Source organism: Muntiacus reevesi, chromosome 4 (assembly GCF_963930625.1).
Source record: "Muntiacus reevesi chromosome 4, mMunRee1.1, whole genome shotgun sequence".
NCBI lineage: Eukaryota > Metazoa > Chordata > Mammalia > Artiodactyla > Cervidae > Muntiacus > Muntiacus reevesi.
This window is the reverse complement of record NC_089252.1, coordinates 80,504,553-80,518,700: the sequence shown is the minus strand read 5'-3', so window position 1 is coordinate 80,518,700 and position 14,148 is coordinate 80,504,553. Positions and strand designations below refer to the sequence as shown.

At 41.9% G+C, this 14,148-nt stretch overlaps 1 protein-coding gene across 1 annotated transcript in view; it reads left to right on the top strand.

Annotated features, from left to right (window-relative positions):
- The window catches only part of ARL8B (ADP ribosylation factor like GTPase 8B), a 54,311-nt gene extending 47,632 nt beyond the window's left edge, over positions 1-6,679 (top strand). Inside the window, exon 7 of the mRNA XM_065933255.1 lies at positions 4,146-6,679. Coding sequence (XP_065789327.1) covers positions 4,146-4,195 — 50 coding nt within the window. The 3' untranslated portion in view covers positions 4,196-6,679. The remainder of the gene's footprint in view (positions 1-4,145) is intronic.
- The last annotated feature ends 7,469 nt before the right edge of the window (positions 6,680-14,148 follow it).

The window sequence follows — 14,148 nt, the reverse complement described above, 5'->3', positions numbered from 1 at the left end:
AAAAAGAAAAGAAAGAGAAGTATTTGACAAGATGAAAGGCTTTTCAGTGTTAGACAGCTGCTCAAGTGAAAAGACCAGTAACAGTACAATAAAAAATGCTCCCTAGTAAAAGATAACTTTGTGACACAAGCTTCTTAAGCCGTCTTGTCTGGCATGACAGACTCCACTGAAGTCTGAAAGGAGAGTTTGATACGGGTGCCTTGAAGCAGATGGGTAGGAACCAAGGGATTTCCATGGCTCCTTCACTTCTCCCAGTTGGTGGTTACTGGTGAAAAAGTTTCTCTCAGTGGGTCACTCTAGAAAAAGAGGCTCTCCATCAGGGCTGCAGAGTGGCTAGAAATAGCGTGGGCTTTGGAGTAAGGCAGCCTCAGCGTGGAGCACCTGGTCCTGTTACTTTCTCACTGGCCTTGGACAGAGCACTGAAACTCCCTGATTTCTGCGTTGTACTCATCTGTAACATGAGGATGGTGGCAGCAACTTCAAAACTCTCTTACAGGAGTGAGTAAAAAAATGAATTGCAGTGTTTAACTCGTGGCGGACATCACAGGAGTGTATTCGTTTTCTCTTGCTGCTGTCAGTCAGAAGAAGCCTGTCACTGACCTCACTGAGCTAAGGTCTAGGACTAAAATTACAGGCGAGCTCCTTCTGGAGACTGTAGAGGGCAGAATCCATTACTTGGTCCTTTTCCGCTTTTAGAGACTGCCTGTTCTCTTGGCTCATGGCTCCTTCCCCATCTTCAAATTCTCTCTCGCTCACCATTCTTCCATAGGCATTTCACCAATTAACAAAGTAGATCAGAATAAAATGTAATAAATCAGTAGTGCCAAAACAGTGTGTTTAAAGAGTTTTTTGACACTTTTTCTTTAGCCTTTATTCAATATGTATTGTTTCTCACCATACTTAACTTTTTTCCCCCAGTCATTTCCAGTCTGTATCTCAGCTCCTGCCCTTTTCCCCTCAGACCTGCTCTAATTAGCTTATAGTACTGATGGTTTTTCTCACTGGTTCTGGGCTTCCTTTAAAGACTACCCAGAGCAGTCTGAGCCTACATTGCTGATGGACACAGACTCTCCTCTGTTAATTAGATAGAATAAGTGACTTGTTTGGGATCATCTAGCTCATTTGAGAACAGACTATTCCAGCACTTAGGGTTACTTCAAGTTTATTTAAAATGTTTTTCCTATGTTGAGGGGAACTCTTGTTAAGTTTTAAGTTGTGCCCCCACGAGAGCATTTACTTACACAGCAGAAGTTTTCACGGAGGGATTATTTTCCCCCCCGAGACACTTGGCATTTTCCCCCCGGAGACTCGCTCACTTGTCTTAGTGAGGAGAACGATGCTGGCATCAGGTGGGTGGAGACCAGGGTGGTCCTAAACATTCTGTCACCGCCAGAGCTGAGAATTGTTCAGCCTAAAATGTCAGTAGTTGCAAGATTGAGAAACGCTGTTCTATACTAACCATGATTTTTAGTTCATTGTGCTATTCTGTAAATCCATGACTCCCTTAAATTTCCTGTGGAGTTTTCCGACATGGGGGAGGGGAAAGTGTTGGAAGGAGTAGGGAAAAAAACCCTTATTTTCTGCTGTGACAAACTAGTCAGATAACTTTGCTCATTTATGAAGGAAATGCAGGAGAACTGGTGAGACCTTCTTAAGCCTAATCTTGACAGTTCATTTCATATTATTATCAAGCTTAAGGAAACTGACCCGCACTGTTAACTAGATTCAAAATTAGTTTGTAAGGCCTGTTTATTTGGAGCGAGAAGTGCAACAGCCAAGTCAAGCTTTTTGAGTAAAAAATCTCAGAGTACTCTCCTTAATTTCAGCTTTTGTAATATATTTTAGTACCAAATTTACCAATTTTCTAAATTGCTCCCCAAAGTATTCATTGCACATGGGTTGGGTTGTATGTCATACTTGCAGGTTTCTAATGGGGAACATGAGGTCCCTTAGTTTCATTAGTAATATGTCCTCAGACTACGTGTAGCGTAGATTATTTCAGGGAAGATGGTCTTTTCGAAGATGGTTGATACCTGTGGCCTTTTTTATCATAGAGGTAACTACTCCTTCATCTGAATATCTTACTTTTTGCCTTTTAGTCTGGTCTTAAGGATTCATCTGTCTTTAGGGTACGACGTAAGTCCAATGTCCGTAGTTTTTTTTTATTTTTTTTAATTTTTTTTTATCTCAAAAATTTTTTCTTTTCTTTTTTTTTAAATATTATTTTATTAGTTGGAGGCCAATCACTTCACAACATTTCAGTGGGTTTTGACATGAATCAGCCATAGAGTTACACGTATTCCCAATCCCGATCCCCCCTCCCACCTCCCTCTCCACCGGACTCCTCAGGGTTTTGTTTGTTTTTACAGAGTGCTTCTTAAATATTTAAACCTAGTCATTTCACTTTCACATTTCCCTTTCCCCCCTTTCAGTTGCAGTGATTGTGGCTTTGCTTGAATTACACACTGCTGTCCTCCTCTTGAAGTGCAAATTACCCGCTTAACATTGTTTCCCCAACTCTGAACAGGTTGTGTCTGTTCAGATCTCAGCTCTAGGTTCTTCTTTATATACAGTGTTTGGCTTACAGTTTCTGTAATGAATGTTAGCTGGAAAATTGGGAGGTTGAACATTCTCCAGGCTTGGAGAAGAGAGCGCTGCTTCTAGTAGATGCTCACGTATCCTTTATGTGGGTAACACATTTTAAAGAACTCAAGGGATAGTAATTCAGTGTTTTGATTTAGCTGCCTTCTGTCAAAAGTGCTTTTCCTGACTCTTCTCAGGCACTGTAGCTTCAGTTGCCACCTCCACAATGGTATCTCCATTTCTTCCTCAGATCTGTACAGGTGAAAGTACCTGCTGAACGTCTCCACGTGTTACCCTTCTGTGCCTCAAACCTCATGTGCTCACTGCCGAATTCTCAGTCTTTTTCTTTCCCAAATCTGTTCTTCCTTTAGCCACTGGGTTAGTCAGCAGCTCCATGATAAACACACACTTACTCAGGGGAAAAGATTCTTTCTCACCCACTGCATTTGGTCAGTCCTGTTAGTTCTGTATTTTAAATATGCTTTCCATTTTATTCCTCTGTTCTTACAACACCGAGTCTGCTTCAGGCCTTCGTCCCCTTCCTGTTCCCGTTGTGAATGATCAGTCTCTGTACTGGCAGCCCTCCCAGGCGCCCTCCTCCGTTGCCATTGTTGAACTTGCTACAGTGAACTTACAGTTTACCATAAACAGTATAGCTTCCCTGCTTAAAATTCTCCAATGACTTCCTATTGACTTGAGAATAAAGTCCCAACTTCTGAGCCTCTTAGAATGGCACATAAGGGTGTCTGGCTCTCTCTAGGCCTGTGGTGCTCAACTGAAGCCAGCTGTGCTCCACAGGGGCTGTTTGGAGATCCCTGGAGACATGACTTGTTTTCACAGCTGAGGGTGGGGGGTGGTAATAATGGCATCTTGTGGTCAGGGTTATAGATGTTGCAAAATATTCTACTATACACAGGAAAGACTCTCTCCTCCACCTTCCTAGCAAAGAATATCCAGCGCCCAATGTCAGGGTGAGCTTGAGAACCCCTGCTCTAGCCTTAGCAGTGAGCGGCATCCCTTCCCCATCCCTGCGCTTCAACTACGTCTTACCAGTTGTCATCCATCTAGAGCTCTACACGGTTTTCTGCCTTTGTTTATTCTTTTGCACTTTCTTGTGCCTGGAATTCTGTGAGGGCCATCCTCCAAATCCAAATGATATTTGCGTATTTTCCAACTATTATATGCTAAAGACCTTTGAAAGTAGAGAGGGGTTCTCCCATCTCTTTGCATTTCTGGTACTTCACATACAATACCTGATCTTACAGGCAATCATTAAACTTTTGAATGAATAAAGAAAGGCACATGCTGTTCTGTACACAATTTAACTTTCAAATTGGAGACTGCTCAGTTCCTCGAGTTTCCAGATTAACCTCTCAAAGGTCAGGTAATGAAGAATGGTAGTACAGGTACAGATACCCTATGTATTATAGTAGTAGAGAGGCAGAAAAGAAGAGGGCAGGCCTGACATATGCTTTGAAATAGCTGCATTTTAAATATCTCTGATACCTAGTTTCTTCACTTTGATGTCTTAACATCTTCACTTTTTTTCCCTCCATCTTTAGATATCACACTTCAGTGGCTTATTCAACATTCAAAATCTAGAAGAAGCTGAAGCATCTCCTGAAGTCTTCCAGTCCTTCCTGGCTCTAATCCTAGAATTATTGTCCGTTCCTCTGAAGTACTTCCCAGAATACGGTCCTTCCTAAACCCAAGAAATTGCCTTTTTCAGAGTTTATTTCTCATGTGCACTGCTGAAGATGTATATCCCTAATCCTCATAAAGAATCAGCTAGAGTTGTCATGATAAAGTCAACACACACAAAAAGACTTCCTATATACTTGTCTTTAACAGTGTGTAGAGCTTTTTTTTTTTTAAAAAAACAAACAAACAAACACACTTTTGACCATCTTAAATCAAGAAAAATTGCATACTTCTGTTCTGGTCTTTCTGGGCCAGGTTTTTCTATTCGTTTTCAGTAAATGTCTATCTATGATATTTCATTATAGAGTCCAGTAGCTTAATACTGATACTGACTTAATACAGCATGATGTTTCTAGTGCCACACACAGTATTTAGCAAACCTTTAGCTTGACTCATGTGGGGTAGAAACATAATGTTTATATATCTCACAAATGCATGTGAAATGTGTAATTACACCTTAGGAATTTTTAAAAATGGTCTGCAAAGAGTGAGCAGAGGCACCAGATCAATATTGTTATTGGTTCTTTACACTGGGAAGATCTTAGGCAATGAATTTTAAACACATTCTGCTCTGTGAGAATTCTTCATCTCCAGAAAGCAGTTGGGGGTACGGGAGGAACTGAGGCATGCTGTTTTGTATCTGTCCAGATCATTACTTCTGTATTTTTTCTCCTTTTTTTTCTCCTGGTTCAACACACTTTTTTAAGGGGTTGGGAACTGAAGATTTTCTCAAAAGCTTTCATGAATTTAGAGCATTCCAGCCAATATAATAAAACGTGTTAAGAATGTCAGACTGTTCACACACCTGTTTGTTCTTTCTCTGTCCAGTTATTAAACCAGTGTTGCTGCATGACACTCTAACTCTTGACTTTTTATATTCAGTCATAAAGTTGACTTTCAGCACAATAGATACTTAGAGATAAATAGAAAGTCTTATTTTTCTCTCTTACCGACACAAGCTTTGGCACTGTTCTGTCCGGTGCCCTTGGACATCCTGACTATTGTGACAACTCTAGACCTGCCTGCTTTCTCTGATGTCATCATGCCCAGTCCGCAGGTTGTTGAATAATCACAGAGAGAGCGGAGGAACCAGTGCTGTCTGTTGCTTGCTTCTGTGCTACAGAGATGTGTACAGACTTCCATGAACATGTTTTGTAGCTTAGTGATCTCCATACACATAAAGGGACATATGAAAACTGGATCACTTGTGAATCGTTACTTACGTAGCCCTCTGTAGTAGCTAAAAGTCTGTGGTACACCTGCTTATGTGTTGCCTCACATTGTGTGTGATTTTGTTTCTTTTGTTAAGCAGCACTCATGTAGACAGTGCATTTCCAAACATGTTGAGCACTCAGAGTGCAGTCAGCCATCAGTTCTTTTAATGATAGCAGTTTTCCTTTACAGACTGCCATGGCCTTAAAAATATTCTGTACAAAACACTGCACCATGTTGCACAGACACTACTTGCTTTCCTCCACTCACGTTTTATGAGTAGAACCTCAGCTTTTAAAATTCTGTTCTTACTCTTTGATGCATGTTGCATACTTCCCTGATGGGATGGATGGTTCTGTAAACAAAGGGATATGTAAACTTGCTACTGTATCTCAACACCATTAATGGTCACTGTGAACCATTACCAAGAATGTGGCAACTTGCTTGTGCCTAAAAGGAGGAACCAGAACTCGAATGTATGACTTTGCGGGGACCGCATAGGTTCGTTTAATTGACCTACAGCCGAACCGTAATGTGTTTGTGTGTCTCTTCATTGCTTCCAGCATTTCAAGACATCCAGACACTACTACCAACATTTTCCTGTGCATTAACTTCTGCATGTGAAACCTAACAGTTACCGAACTTTGTAAATACGTGAATTTTTTTAATTTAGGTGGATGCATTTTTTTGTCTGTTTACTGCTCTTCTCAGCTTTATTCAATAAACTTGCATTTTGAGGGTTGTATTGACAGTTTGAACTTAAAATATGCATTATGATGGAAGGTGCTGACACATTGGAAAGGGGTTGGAAAGGTACCATGAACACAGTCTATAGACCATGTGCTAGAAGGAAATCAGCTCAGCTCTCAAAGAAGTGGGTCTGGGGGCCAGTTAAAATTGAAATAAGCACTTAAGTATTCACAGGACTGACACTGCGATTTGTGGGGTGGGATGGAGGCAATGGTATCACTTGTACTGGGCTTCCCTGGTGGCTCAGTGGTAAAGAATCCACTCCCAATGCGGAGACTTAGGTTTGGTCCCTAAGTCGAGAAGATCTTGTAAACTGTCATAATACACCAAATTTAGGACTTTTTGAAAATAAGTGGCAAGAGCTAGTTAAACATTTTGTAATCCAGTTTTTAAAATCATAACAAAACTATTAATAAACTGAAATTACAAGACATGTCTCCTTACTGACTTCAGTTCCAGAATGAAAAGATTTAATTAAAGTATCAAACATGGTGGTTTTCGCAAAGAGGCACACTTCTAAAGTAAAACATTTGATCTGTTTTGTTTAGTGTGTTATCTTTCACACCGTGAACGTGAGCATTTATTCCATCAAAGCTATTGGGGAAATGATTTTATGTATTTTTTTCAGAGAAGTTCAACTTGGCTTTTCTTCCATATCTACACTGTCACTCTGTACAACCATACAGTGTTGGTCAGTGACGTGTGTGTTTTTATGTTTCTAGGATAGAAGTAACTGGCTATCAGCTTTAAGTTTTCAGTTGAATTGGTGGAGCCATAGTCAAGCTATCAATCTGGTCCTCAGCAGCTTCCTACTAAAGTGGTATTTTGAAGGAGGAGTGTTCTAGGAGCAGGGTGGGGAGAGGATATAAATTTAGCTTACTTTACCCTCTGTTCTAAGTCTGTATTTGCTTTCAAAAGTTGAGACTTCTAAAATTAGTCCCTTTGATGCTGTCAAGTAAATTGGATGAATTGGACTGTGTCTGCTTTTGTGTTTATTGTTTTTGACTAAGGAACTAATTGCCTTGTGTATTCTTTTCCTGTAGGATCCAGTTACATTGAAATGTTGCTTTGGTATTATCATTCAACCTTTTCAGGTACTGGAGGATTGAGAACTGGAGCATGAATTTTACTGTAGTTGGAACCATATCTGTAACATCCAGTTGGCTGAATGTGTGTGCATGTGTGCTAAGTCGCCTCAGTCGTGTCCGACTCTGTGCTATCCTATGGACTGTAGCCCACCAGGCTCCTCTGTCCCTGGGATTCTCCACGCAAGAATACTGCAGTGGGTTGTCTTGCCCTCCTCCAGGGGATCTTCCGGATCCAGAGATCGAACCCACATCTATTAGCTCTACCTGCAGTGGCAGGTGGGTTCTTTACCACCAGCGCCACCTGGAAAGCCCAATTGGCTGAATGCTTTTCTCTAGAAATGTGTCATTGGGGGAACCACTATGTTCAGTATGTGAAATATTTTCATTTTGTTCCAAACTTTAAAGGTTGTACCTTCAGTAACATGTACATCAGTGAAGATACTTGAAAAGGAAGACAGTTAAAGCAAACACTAGGCTTGCCTGATTTCCCTTCAGTTTGCGGTTCTACAAATAATGCAACCCATGGCAGGTGCTTCCTGTTGATTAGTAAATATCTTCCATACAATTTCTGTTTAAAATTCAGCTATTAATAAAAAATAGGTTACTTTTGTAATGGCTGCCTCTTGAATGTTCTTAGGAAAACGAGTCATTGAGGTACTAGACAGACTCAATGGAAAGTTCCTTAATCTGAACAACAGCCAAAGTCATTCATTATTCCATTTCATTAACAAGCTCTCTCCGTAAGGTAATTCTGTTTTAAAATCCCAAGGTAGCCGGTGATTTAGGTAATGTAGATTTCCTGGAAGGAATTGGGAAGGAGGGGATACCTTAACCTCATTTTACTGGGACTTGCAGGTCTTGTATTCGTCAAAGGATTGTGGTGGGAAAAAATTGTCACCTTAAAATGCTTCCTGAGCTTGGTTCCATGTGCTGGATGGGTGTTTAAGAGAATGAATTCTTTGTTTTGTGTGACTGGTGAGTTGCTGAACCCCCTTTGGCTCTGCAGTTTTCCCTTATGAAGAGTAGAGGATTTCTTAATATCATTTCTCCCACTAACAAGCTCTGGTTCTAGCAGCCTAGAGATCTGGATGGTGGTGAGACAGAAGGCAGGAAAGAGACGAAAATGCCCGCTGGTCCTAGTGATCCAGTGATTATGTTAGTGTTGTGTGTTCCTCTTAATCTTAAAACCACAGAAATGTTTACATTTTGTAACTTTAATTTTAACATAGTTAAGGGCTAGAGATCACAGACATTTTACAGAATGGCGTAATAACATATTTTGTTTGAAGGAAATGCTGTAGCCACATGGGCTTTGAAAGCCATTAAAAATTTTCAAGCATTTCTCCCAGGCTGCAAAAAAATATATTCTGGTATACAATGTGGAAAAATGTAAACCATATATATATACTACCAATTTGGGGGTGCACGTTTAGAGTGAATTTTTAATATTTGATAACTCCTGTGTTGCTAGGGTTCTGCTGGAATTTATCTAGAGCTTGGAGAAACCTGGGGCAGTTAGAAAATACTTCCTTTAAAATAGTAAGGGAGGGGGAACTCCCCCAACAAAACTTTTGCTCCCTTTTGAGCTGGGGGAGTAGAACATCAACAGATTGCTAATTATAGTATGTCTCCAACCAGCTCTTACATAATCTACAGCCTTCAGTTTTGTACAGTCTGTATTACATAATGTACTATCTTGTTTCTATGTTTTAAGTGAGTCCATCTTTTCTACTATTACCCAATACATGAATTAGATGACTCCTTTTTCTACTTGTATAATCCACTAAGGAAAAAGAAATCGTCTTACCAGTAGCCAATTTATGAAATTGCTAGTTCTCACCCTTAAGAGTTAAAAATCTGTATCATTCCTACTTTTTCTGGATGCATCAATAACTTAAGGGCTTGGGCATGTGGCATGAATGGTGGTGATGAAAATTATTTTTGTTGGAAACTTACTGTGTTTGATTTAGCAGTGTAGCAGTTAGAACATGTGGGCAAGGAAGCTCAGCACGTTTTTTCTAAATTCCATTTATTTTCCCAATAATTTGATTTTTTTCATATGTAAGCTCCATTATTCACCCATGACTGAGTTACCACTCTTCTACTATCATCACTCTTAATATCAATTTCTTATCTTTTATTGTGTTTTCTTATTGAAAAAAACAGAAGTATAAACTTTTTGCTTTTATGAACGTTACTCCAATGGATCATTATGTCCACGTGCAGCAATTCACAGAAACATGACTGGGTCAAAGGGCAAATGCCTTTGCAGTTACTCTGGGAATTGCCACTTTGCCCCCTCAGGGGATGTACTAGTTTTTATTTCCACTAGTCTCTGTCCCCTGTGTCTTTCCAACCTAGTGTGTTGACAGACTTTGGGACTAATGCCCTTAAAACAGGTACGAATACTAGTTCTCTACTGTCCAGTTTTAAAACAAATGGAAAATTTAGCTTTTCTTACCTAGCTAAGGAAACAGTATTACTGAATTATGGAGTTGGATCTTTACCAAGTCAATCATGGGGTTACAGGTATCCCCCCACCCCCCCACTCTTTATTGTTTGTTTATTCTCCCTTACCCCCACCTTTATAAAGCAAGTATATATTGCTTCAGAAAGAAGCAGTAGTCAGAGTTTTGAAAGTCATCATCATCACTTCTTTTTTTCACATTGTTTTGGGTAATCACTTGTAACTTCTTGGAGTAGAAAAATCCTTCCTTTTGATAGACTCTTTTAGTCCTGATATTTTACATAGGAAGTTCTGGGACTACTCTTTAGGGTCATCAAAAGGCCAGAGGTTTTTTTCTGGCATTGCAGTTTTAGAGGCTAGTGCATTGATTCACCCATGCAGCCTTATAAAACTGGTCCCCAAAACTAATGTCTGTTTAAAGTAGAGGATATCTCTGAAGGAACTGAAATAGATGTAAGCAGTCATCTTCAACTATCAAAGTCGGATGGAGATTGAATGGATTCTGATGTGTGGAAGCTGGACCAGGTTGAGTTAAATAGAGCTGGAATTAGACTTGATTCAAAGCTTTTTCAACTGTTTCTTAGACTATGGCGAGTTTTAGCCCTTGTCCTATTTTATACTCGGTTTCCTTGGACATATTTTTTTCCTCCTAAAATAATGCTTTGATAATAGGGGTTATTTATATAATTCATCCAGCAGACCTCAGCTGTTTATGTTCCAGGTACTTCTACTAGATGCAGGTCTTAACACAGAGTTCATGTGTCGTAATAATAAAGCTCAAGCTGCCTAGGTGGATCATTGGTCAAGAATCCGCCTGCACTCAGGACACACAGGTCTGATCCCTGGGTTGGGAGGATCTCCTGGAGAAGGAAATGGCTACCCACTCCAGTATTCTTGCCTGGGAAATTCCATGGACAGAGGAGCCTGCCTACAGTCCGTGGGGTCACAAAAGATTCTGACGTGACTTGGCAACTAAACAACAGCAATGATAGGGCTTACCATGTATGTGACACTGTTGTAGGTATACTATATACAATAAATCTAATTCTCAAAACTGTATGTGGTAAGTACTGTCTTACCACCCTCATTTTACAGATGAGAGGACAGGTCCTGGAAAATAACTTCCCAAAGTTGCTCAGAGGGCAGTGCTAAGATCTGAAGACCTGGCAGTTGGACTTCTGAGTCTGGGTTCTTAGCTGTTATCTCTGGTGTGACCCATTTTTCCCATAGTGCATTTAATTCAGTGTCCCTTAATCAGTCCCCTGATGCTTTTGTGAGATTAGGTATGTATGGGAAAAGCTATCACAAGACAAGTTACTTACGGAGTTGATTTTTAAGATTGGGTTTTCTTGTTAAATCTGGGTGTTGTTCCAGTCTTAGCTACATTTACCTTGAGGGGAGTCTAGTCTAAAAGGCTAGCACAAAGTTTTTGTTGTTACTGTTCAGTTTAATTGGAGAAGGAAACACTTTGTGAGTCTGACCCCTAAATCTTAGGCTGTGCAGGACACTAGGGAAGGACCGATTTCTTCTGTTTTTCTTTGAGGGCCAGCCAGTTACAGTGAGGTTTCTGGGACTAAAGTGTAAGAAACCAGGGCAATAATTCTTTCTGCCTGGAGTCAACTAGCTTGGAGAACTTGACCCCCCTCCTCCCCCCTCAACCTGACTATTTCCCTTTATGGCGTATGGAACAGACCTTACAAGGTTTTCTGCAAAGATTAAATGAGAACACGTGAAATTATTTTGAAACTCGCTCAACATATACAACTGGCAGCTGTTGTCAGTTTGACCATGAAAAGCATCTTTCAGAATTCAAACGGTTTTTCTCTGGTTATGAAAAAAGATTTGTTTTTGTTAGTTGCTCAGTCGTGCCCAATTCTTTGCGACCCCATGAACCCATCCAAAATTTCCAGGCAAGAATGGAGTTCTCTGGGCAAGAATACTGGAGTAGGTAGCCATTCGTTTCAGCAGGGAACCTTCCCTGACCTAGAGATCGAACCCGAGTCTCCTGCATTGCAGGCAGATTCTTTACTGTCTGTGCCACCAGGGGGGTCCTGGTCTTTGTTAGAACTTGTATCTAATGTGAAGATAGGAGTTATTACCAATGTGGTCTGTAGTTGACCATGAGTTCAAATTTGCAATAAAATAAGTTGGGAAACATACGACATGGTCCTTAATATTCTTATTTACTTTGCAAGTTCTGGAGGAGGCAGACCTGAAAGAGGGTCAAGACCTGAAGTTGGACTTTCAGCAGAGTCCCTAGGTGCCTTTCACAGAGAAGAATCTATAGGCGAAAGATCCAGGATCCAACTCTTTTTACATTCTTTTCAACGCTTGGGCAGGCAGGATTTTGGACAAGAATAAGACTCCGTCAACAAAAAAGGCCTTACTAATGTGCCAGCTACCTTGTATTATAATCAGATGTTTCTTCGGGTTCCTTCTTAGTCCCCATTATACCTCCTCTGTGTTCCTAAAAATCCCCTGACCCTGAGAATGTGATGAGTATGCCACGTGACAGCTTTGTCATCCTCTTAATCACTCCCCTGGTCCCTCGGCCAATCTGATTTGAGCTAACCATCAGGCCTTGCTTCTCAAACTTTTCAGGAACCTCTGGTACAACAGCCACATGGTTTAAACTTATGGAGGGCCAAACTTAGCAGACATTTCCAGTGCAGGAAACAAAAGAAAAAAAAAAAAAACAAGGCCTTAAACTGTTGTTATCACATGAAAGTTGACATCACTTTGAAGCTGACATTTGCTACCTTACTAATTATGTAAAGATGGTGGTGGTGGTATGCTGCTGCTGCTGCTAAGTTGCTTCAGTTTTGTCTGACTCTGCGACCCCATAGACGGCAGCCAACCAGGCTCTGCTGTCCCTGGGATTGTCCAGGCAAGAACACTGGAGCGGGTTGCCATTTCCTTCTCCAATGCATGAAAGTGAAAAGTGAAAGTGAAGTCGCTCAGTCGTGTCCAACTCTTCGCAACCCCATAGACTGTAGCCTACCAGGCTCCTCCACCCATGGGATTTTCCAGGCAAGAGTACTGGAGTGGGTTGCCATTGCCTTCTCCCGGTGGTGGTGTAGTTGCTCAGTAATGTCCGACTCTTTGTGATCTCATGGACTGTAGCCCTCCAGGCTTCTCTGTCCATGGGATTCTCCATGCAAGAATACTGCAGAGGGTTGCCTTTCACGACCGCGGGGACCCGTTTGTAGACCGCGCGGCCCGACGCCCCGGACCGCGCGCCGCACTCTCCAGGGTATCTTCCCCACCCAGGGATCAAACCTGTATCTCCTGCATTGCAGTCTCTTTTTTACCGCTGATCCACCACAGAAGCCCATGGGAAGCAGATTCAGAAGGGTAAGGATTTGACCTGGAATCTTTCCCACACCCCGAAGGTTAGGTTACTACTACAGTGTAAGGGAGAGATGGTCGCAGTGGGAGGGGCAAGAAGCGACATGGTTAAATGAAAAAGTGAAAAGTGAAAGTCGGTCAGTCGTGTCTGACTCTTTGTGACCCCGTGGACTATACAGTCTATGGACTTCTCCAGGCCAGAATACGGGAGTGGGTAGCCTTTCCCTTCTCCAGGGGATCCTCCCCACCCAGGGATCGAACCCAGGTCTCCCGCACTTCAGGCGGATTCTTTACCAGCTGAGCCACAAATAGATATCGTAAAAATAATTTGGTAGTGGCATAGGCAGCCTTGACTCTTCCCCCCGACTCCTGATCCTTTTAAGAAAGATTCTTTACTTGACAAAGGCAATATAACCTACCTCAGTATTTCCTGAGATTGCCGGTTGCTAAGAATTGCTCAAGAGCGCTTGAGCAATCATACATACATTCTCGGGACCTTTGGAACTCGGTGGACAGGAGCTGGGAATATGGGTTTTACAATCTCCGTGAGAGATTCTGACAAGTTAGCGTGTTTTAATAAAGTGTTAAAGGTGCAAAGTAGGATGTATTAACAAAAAGAAATCAGGACACCGTTTTGTGCAGTCTTCAGCTAAACGGTAGGGTCATCACTCCTACCATTTAAGAGACAAATGAAAAGCCCTGTCCTACAGAAGTGTCCTTTTTCCTCCTCGTTCCTTACGTCTTTTATCTGTCACCATCCCTAACCTAGAGCTGGAGTGGTTTTCTTCCGTCCCAGGTCCGCGGGAAGCAGGCTCTACACGGAACCCGGCGGGCCCGTGGCCACGTCCTTGTCCCGCAGCTGGCTGCTCCCGTGCCGCGCTCCCATTGGCTGGAAGTTGCCGTGTCCCGAGCCGGAGCGGCCCCTACTCGCCACGCCAGCCGGTCCGACTCCGACTGCCCAGGGGGCGGGGCCGGACGCCGGGCCGGGGGCGGGGCGAA